Below are 8,860 nucleotides of genomic sequence, written 5' to 3' on the forward strand. Positions count from 1 at the left end.
GTGTGTGTGTGTGTGTGTGCGAGTGTATACCTGTCTCTTTTTCCCCCTAAGGTAAGTCTTTCCACTCCCGGGATTGGAATGACTCCTTACCCTCTCCCTTAAAACCCACTTCCTTTCGTCTTTCCCTCTCCTTTCCTCTTTCCTGACGAAGCAACCGTTGGTTGCGAAAGCTTGAATTTTGTGTATATGTTTGTGTGTCTATCGACTTGCCAGCACTTTCATTTGGTAAGTCACATCATCTTTGTTTTTTATATATATATATAGTTCAAGTCAATCATATTCCTATAAAGTTTGTGTAGTTCATCTCCTTCCTTTCATGAGTATCAAGCAATATAAATAAATGTTTTACTTCATAAATAAATAAATCTTCTTAGACAATTGCTGCTGCATTCCATGCTGTATATCTATTCTGTATTTACCTTGTGGTACCTGTAAAATTCTATTCATAAATAAATATGTGTGTATGTCTCTCCATACCGTCAGATAATCACAAATTATATAATATCAAATACTTCATCAACATGTATAATTTTTTTTAAGGTAGGAATGAGAGTGTGAGCCACAACAGAGGACTGATGTTTTGTTTTCTCCTTATTCCTCTTTCTATTTAATGGTGCATTAGTTCAGTACAGTAGATGAACTTTAATTATGCCATTAGATGACTGCTAAATATGTTCTCTTAAATAATTCTTCCAATCTGAAGTGTCAAGCCTACATAAATCCAAAAATTTCATTACAAGTTCCCATTAGATTAGTGTTAAAGAGTTATGGATTTAAATATTTTCAACAGTGGCTGCTGTAAATAATTCTTTCCACATAAATCTATACTTTCACCTTTAGTTATATGAATATATAAGACATCACATAAGTTATTATCTCAGGCATACCAATCTTTCAATAAATAATATTCTTTCACTACTTTCATTCCATATTCCATGAGTACATGTGATATAGCGTTCAAATCTAGTTTCTTTCCTCTCAACATATTCTCAATTACTCATAACATTCGCACCTATCCAATATTCATTCTTCACAAAATAACATATACTTATTCCTTAGCATTATATATATATATTCCTCTTATTCATCATCATTTACTTTTTACTTCAACAATAATAATAATAATAATAATATCCTTTATATTCCATTTACCTCTCTCCATATTACTATTTGTCCTCTTATTAAACTAAAATTACATTCACTCATCCCATTCAGTCACTCACATCACTCATATCAACATTATCATTATCACATGCCTCCTAAAAAAAATAATTCTGTTCCGTTCTCTGCCTCCTCTAATGTGTATATGCCTCCTCTAATGTGTCTATCCCTCGATAGCAACTCCTCTTATAACCAAATATCTTATTAGCTATTGCATGGTTCACATTGCTTTTTAGACTTACGTGCATTCATTAGATTGTAAGTATCTGTATAACTTCAATGTAGGCTCATCATAACTGTATATCATATTAATTATCTTCTTCTTATTAGCTAACATTTTACTGTATGTATTTTTTCAAATGTCTGTGTGGATGTAGACCACTGGGTTTATGTGTTAATGGATATTCTAATGAATAACAGCCAGGGTGTGGAATATTTGCAATTCGGTATGGTCCAGAGTATAAGACCTGCCATTTCCTGTGTAAATGTTTCAGTTTTGTGGGTTTAGGATGTGTTCTTAGTAAAACTAACTTGAAATGTTTGTGCTTTCCTGACACCTCTGTCATATTTCTGCTTTCTTTCCTTAGCTTTGTCACATAATGCTGTGTAAGCTTGTCTTAACTTTTCTTCTAAACTAACAGGATTTGTTGTTGCTGTAAATTTAGGTAGAGGGTCTGTCCATTCATTTCTTTCTGTTTCATCCATAATTAATTTGGTTGGTGTGTATCCAGTAGAAACGTGAGTTTAATTGTTCACTATTTGTTCAAATGGTGCTAGGTATTGTACCCATTTTGTGTGCTTCTCTGGTGTGTGTGTTCTCATAAACTGTCCAAATTCTCAAAATGTTCTTTCTACTGGGTTTCCTGCTGCGTGAAATCTTGAAATTAAAATATGTTTAACATTCTGTTCTTTAATAAAAGTCTTCCATTTTAAATTGGTAAAATATGCTGCGTTATCCGTGATCATAACTTCAGGTTTTCCTATTCTTACAAAATAATCTGTTAATAGACGTCTGGTAATAGCAGTGGTAGAAACTGAACGTAAAGCATATAATTTTAAATACTTTGTGAAAACATCTAACACAGAAAGGATGTATTTCATTCCTCCACGTGCTTGTGGATAGGGTCCTGCAAAATCTAAAGAAATTAGCTGTAATGGCCTCTTAGGTATGATTGGATGCAATTCATTCATGCTTGTGCGATTAGAATATTTGGCTTTCTGATATATGATGCATGTCCTAATATTCTTCAATACTCTTCACCTTAAATTTGGAAAATAGCAGTATTGTATAATCTTATCTGTACATTTGGTTATGCCATAGTGTCCCCAAGTTCTGTGTGTAAATAAAATAAAATCATCAACATGAGCTTCTGGTAAGCAAACACACCAATTCTGTGATTCAGGGTTTTGTCGGTGAAGTAGTACCTCTTTGTGTAATGTGTAATATTTTTCATGATATGGGTGTGTTCCTGCACGTAATTTATTTTTTATCTGGATCCATCTGGGATCATTGCCCTGCAATATGGCTAACGTCCTGCACATGTTTTTGTAGTAAGGTGCAAATGTACTGCCATACATGAGTGAAATTTTGAAATCTGATGTTTGTTCTGTCACATTTGAAAATTCTTGTAGGCCTTGTGGCAAACGAGATAGAGCATCGGCTATAATGTTGGATTCTCCTTTTATGTATATAATATCAAAATCATATTCTTGTAGTGATGCACACCAGCATGCAAGACGTGTATGTAATAACTTGCATGATAGCAGGAAAGAAAGAGCTTGATGATCAGTATAAAGCTTAGTACGTTTTCCCCATAGAAAGTAGCGAAACTTGCGAAATACCCATACTATGGCAAGTGTTTCGCGCTCGGTCACTGAATATGACTTTTTGCATTCAGTGAGTGTGCGGCTAGCAAAACTGATAGGTTTGATGACTGTTTGTTCATTTTCTACATGAATTTGGAGTAAAAATGCTCCGAGCCCATAGGAACTTGCATCTGTTACTAGGCAAAAGTCTGATGTCATGTCAGGATGACATAACAATGGTGCATTTACTAAAGCATTCTTAATCGCTTCAAAATCTGTCTGACAGAACTCTGTCCATTTCCAAATATTATTTCTTTTGAGTAAAGATAGAAGATGTGGACTGTTAAGAAGATGGTAGGGTACAAATTTCCTGAAGAATGAAGATAGACCAAGAAAGGCTTTGAGTTGTTTACGATTCTGTGGGGATGGAAAATTCTTAATTGCATCAATTTTTCTTGAGTCTGGATAAATTCCTTGAGTTGATATGATGTGACCAAGGAATTTGATTTCTCTCCTCCCTAATTTCGTCTTTGATAAATTGATAGTGACACCTGCATTAGAAAATTTAGTCAGAAGTTGCTTCAAAAGATTAACATGTTCTTCCCAAGTAGTGGTGGCAATGACAATGTCATCAACATAAACTATGATTTGCGATAGCAATTGCGGTCCAAGAACAGCATCTAAGGCTTCAATAAATACTCCAGCACTCACTCGTAGACCAAAGGGTAGAACACAAAATTGATAACTACATCCCGCACATAGAAATGCAGTGTATTTACGGCTGTTTTTATGGAGGTTCACCTGCCAAAACGATGAGCAGAGGTCCATATTGGTTAAATACTGTACATTATGAAATTTTTTAAAAGTTGTTCTTCCAAATTTATAGGTCGTGTGTTGATTGGAATTATGACTTTGTTAATTTCTCGTGCGTCCAGCACTAACCTTACACTACCATCCTCTTTATTAACTGCTAGGATTTGACTGCAATATGGTGAATGTGACCTTTCAATGATACCCCAAGCTTGCATTCTTTCAATCTCTTTCAAAACTGCGGTTTTCTTTGACCAAGGAATATTATAATATGTTCTATAGTATGTTTTGTGTGGTTTAACATCCATCTCATAAGTATAGCCTCTAATAATTCCAGGTTCCTCCACAAATACCTCAGCAAATTGCTGCAAAACTTCAAGTAATTCAAGTTGTTGTTCCTTCGTCAGATATTCATATTCTGTGCATTTCTCATATAAATCATTAGGTTTAATTCCCTGAGATACAGCTTCATTAAAAGTTAAATCACATATGTTTGTTGCTGGTGGATACACAAAATGTAATGTTCAAACTTACCTTGTTTACTATTTAAGTTCTTACCCTGTGTTAACTCTATTGTCAGTTGTTGTTGGTTACGTTTAAATGACATTTCCCTTTTCCTAAATCTATGATTGCTTGATATTCATTCAAAAAGTCAACTCCTAATATGCAATGCATAACTAATTTATCTACTACCAGAAAACTGTAATTGAGTGGTATATTTGAAAATGTGAAGTTAATGAGAGCTTGAAATTTCACGTTCATTGATCTGTTACCGGTGGCACTTATAATGCGACAATTCTGTACTGGCAATGTTTGTATGTTCATTATTTGTTTGAGTTCATTATATAAAGACATTGAAGTGACACTTGCTGCTGCTCCTATATCTAACATTACTTCCACTTCATAACTTGTGTTATAGCCTGAATAATCTTCTTTATTTTACTGGTACTATTAAAATCTACATCCTGATATAATTCTTTTTCTATGTTCTTACTATCATCATATCGGAGAAAACAAATCGTCGGTTCCGTTGCGCTCTGCTCCCTATAGACCGTAACTTGAGCGCTTAGCTCGGTTGTCGTTCGTTTTCCAGCAAATTGGGTTGTTGCTGCGGGTTGGGGTCATTGCTCAACTCAATAATATTTACATTTCTGTCACGTGTCACCCAAGTATCAACTGTTTGGTTGTTGACATTAACTCGCGTCGCATTGGGAGTTCCATTAGGTAGGAATTGATGGTTGCTGTACTGCACGTGTCGTGGTGGTGGTCCATTGTGATTTCCCCATACATTATTTCGCCCATGACTGTAACTGGTATTGTCATTACTGTTCTTCCTGCAATACATGTTTGGATGTTGTTGTGTGTTGTTTCTCTGAAAATATCCTGGATGGTACCTGTTATCCTCTCTTCTTTGATCTCTATGATTTCGGTTCCTTGTTCTGTTTTTGTTATTTTGAATATAACTGTTATTGTTCTGATTGTAATTACTGTTCGGATAACCATTATAGTAATAATTACCATTCCCCTGCCAATGCTGCGAGTTGTTTCTCCTAATATTGAATGGATTTGTCCCAGTGTAGTGCGAATTGTTTCTTTGAGAGTTTTGTTGTGGTGTCGGAGGCGGATTCCAATAGCCTCTGTTATTTCTGTTGTTGTGCGTACTCGAATTTCTTGGATGGATCGGATACAATTGATTGAAATTCCTGATCTCATCTCTGTAAACAACATCTATCTCATCAACATAACTGAAAGAATTCTTTATGTTGTCCTTGGACACTCCTGTTAATTTATCACGGTAAGGAAATGCTAAGTGGCTTTTAAGTGTTCTAATTATGTCTGGTAAATCTGCTGGTTTTGTCAAATATAATGTTTTGTCTAGGTAGCGTTCAATGTATTGACATAAAGTCTCTTTCTTCGGGTTGTAAATTTCTGGATTGTATACTTCTCGTATTAAACTTTGCTGTTCTGTGATCGACTGGAATTCCTCAAGAAATGCTTGTTCAAATGTTAAACTTCGTCTTTTCATTGCTGCTCCCCACTTAGCTGCTCTTCCACGTAACAAATTTGTAACATATCGAATTTTATCAGCTTCTAACCAATGTCTCGGGAAAATACCGTCAAAAGAGCGGATGAAAACAATCGGATGCACTTTCTCTTTCTCATCGCATGAAAATGTCTGAAAGTATCCATGTCGTACTAATGTTTCATCAGCTACTCCCGACGGTATTACGGGTCCTGCATTTTGTGTCAAACTGTGCATAGTATGTGGTGATGTCTGATAGTAATTTTGATCTTGTGGTAGCATTGAAAATGGTTCATTGGGATTTGTATCACTCATTGGTAATCCTGTTTTCGGGCGTGTGCTGGGTCTAGCATTATTCGGATTCTCATTTGAATTTTGGTTGCCTGTTAAGGGTTTTGGTATCACTGACAAACTTGGTATTACATTTTCTTTAAGTTTACGTACCTCTTTCTGAATATTATCTGTTTCTCCCTTTACTGGTTCCTTTGTCTTATCTAAAATGATCTGTGTCATTGTCTCAAACTTCTCATCTAAATAATCATCATATAATTTGCATTCATGTACAAGTTTCTCTGCTAGAGTTGTGTCATTCTTTAAAGATGCTACATCTGCTCTGTCTTCAAGTTTTTCTAACTTTTCCTGTAAGAATTTCTGCTCAAATGTTACATCATTTAATTGTATGAAAGGTCTGTAATTGTCAGGTCTAAGTGTTCTTGGTTTGTTTTTATGGAATTGTGTGGCTGTCGTAATTCGTCAGCTTGGGTACTGGTTTTCTGTTGTTCAAAAACTACTGTTAAAAATTTCTCATTACATCGTTGTAAGTCAGTTTTTGTCTCATCACTGAATCCCATAAATACCTTTTCTTGCCTCGTAGCCTTGTCTGATAAGTCAGCAAATTTCCTTCCAAGACTACTGGTGGTTTCTGTCAAGTCGGCAATTTGTCTCGATTGTTTTTCAAAATTTTGTTTTATGTCCCATATCAGTTCATCGAATGTAGTGTCAAATTTCCCAATGTCACGTTTTAAATGGTTGTCTAAAGCATCAAATTTTCTTTTTTGGTCACCAAGTAACTTCAGAATTTGGTTGAGCATGTCAGAGTCCTGTGTCTTAGTTTCGTCATTTTTTTGTGTCTGATTGATGTCTGGTCCTGAAGTTGACGTTGTCAATGTCGCATTTTGTCGCGTAGTACTCACTCTCCATTCGCCTGTATATCTGTTTAAATATAGGGGTTGTTGTCTGAGTCGATCCGGTAAAATTATGTCTTGAACATCCTCACTATTAAGTTCAATATTCATTTGACTGTCGGACATGTTTTCCAATGTGTCACTTTCACTAAGCTCGTCCGCGGAAACAATTTCTACACGTCTAGCGTCCATCTTGCGATTTTCTTAATTAATTGCAAATAAAATTTTCCAGTGGCAAAAAAAAATTTAAAATAAGATATGTTGAAATCTGAAATTTCTCTTATGGAAATGGATATTTCTGTATGTTTTTTAATTAGAAATTGAATTATTAAACTGGTACTGAAATTTCCCTCTCACAAATAAATGACTGTGAATATGCTCTTCACTTATCATTTGCAATAATAGTAAATCAATTTTAACTACAATTAGGAAAAATAATTTCAAAATAAATGGATCAGAATAAAAGAAGTACAGATGGCTGCTTGAAACTGGAAAAAATGTAAATTTCTGTACTCACCAATTTTATTGTTCTTCAGTCTTTTGTTGCAAATGTAGCATCAGATATACAGTTTTGAATCCAAAATTTTTCTTTCGCGTCCGTGCAAATTATTTTATGGAACGTTATCCCTTTCCTTTTTTTTTAACAAACTAATTCCTCAGCATGAAAATGAAAATTAACACGAATTAATAACAGGGAAAACAATATTGTTGTAAATTTCATGCACGTAACATTACAATTTAAATGAATGAGACTTAGTCCAAATTCATTTTCTGATGCTATTAAGTGATTAAAATTAGATAAAATGTCCAAATTTAATAATAATTGCACTTGTATCAAATCCGGAGATTGTAAGTCCTGTCACCAGGACGCCAATTGTAGTGTTTCCTTTACTCGGGGTTCAGGCGTGAAGATATAAAATAGAAAATCTGATTGGGTTTTGAATTTTGGTGGTTTCAGTTACGGATAAGGTGGACTTCGTATTATTGATTGAGATAGTGCTGTAATTTGACCGTGCATGGCAGACCAGGTCGGCAACACTACAAAAAGCGACTATACGGAAATTGCATCAGAAATTAGTGGAAATTTACCTTATAATCTTGTTAGGAACGCAGTACTAATTACAATATAGTCTTCATGGCTGTCCTCCTAATTCCCTTGTAGGACGACTCGTCTTTCACTTTTCTCCGTCTGTTGAAAACTTCTTCAAGTTGTCACTGTCATGATCAATTCACAAATTTGGCGATAACCACCTCGAATCACTATTGAAACAACCTCGCTTTGTAATATAATTTTAATTTCCACCCAAAAGCACATTCAACACAGCGCGGAAAAATACACTTCTTTCGTATCAAGACAAGAGAGAGAGTGAGAGTAATCAATTAGCTGTTAAAAACAAAACCTACGCAAAATTAAAAAAAAAAAAAAAAGTTAATTATAAAAATTGGTCACCGGCGCAGCGCTCTTCCGCATGCGCGATCATAAATTATATATTTGTGTTGGCGGAGGTGCGGTAGTCAAAGTACCATTACACAGAGACCAAACAATCTTTCCTGTGGTCTTGATGGTATATCTGTTGCCTTTTAAAACGAGTCTGCCATCATGTGTGTGAACCACTGTCAGATATAATAAACTGCTCTTTACCATCAGGTCAACTTCCTAGAAATTTTAAAGCAGCAAAAGTTATTCCTCTGTTAAGAAAAGGAGAAAGTTGTGATGTAAACAACTACAGACCCATCTCAGTCTTATCAAGCTCATAAAAAGTCCTTGAAAAATCAGTATATGACCGTGTTATAAATTTCTTGGAAAGTAACTGCATACTAAGTCCTCACCAGTTTGGGTTTAGGAAAGGGAGATCAATAAATGGAGCATTATACT

General features: G+C 35.0%; 1 protein-coding gene across 1 annotated transcript; it reads right to left on the minus strand.

The window, feature by feature from the left end:
• Positions 1–4,843: 4,843 nt before the first annotated feature.
• On the minus strand, positions 4,844–7,176 carry LOC126446885 (uncharacterized). Its single transcript, XM_050090986.1, has 3 exons — positions 6,612–7,176; positions 6,000–6,540; positions 4,844–5,492 (listed from the first exon to the last, which is right to left on the minus strand). The coding sequence occupies exons 1-3, from the start codon at positions 7,174–7,176 to the stop codon at positions 4,844–4,846; spliced, it is 1,755 nt and encodes a 584-aa protein (XP_049946943.1).
• Positions 7,177–8,860: the final 1,684 nt, after the last annotated feature.

This window comes from Schistocerca serialis, chromosome 1 (assembly GCF_023864345.2).
Source record: "Schistocerca serialis cubense isolate TAMUIC-IGC-003099 chromosome 1, iqSchSeri2.2, whole genome shotgun sequence".
Lineage (NCBI taxonomy): Eukaryota > Metazoa > Arthropoda > Insecta > Orthoptera > Acrididae > Schistocerca > Schistocerca serialis.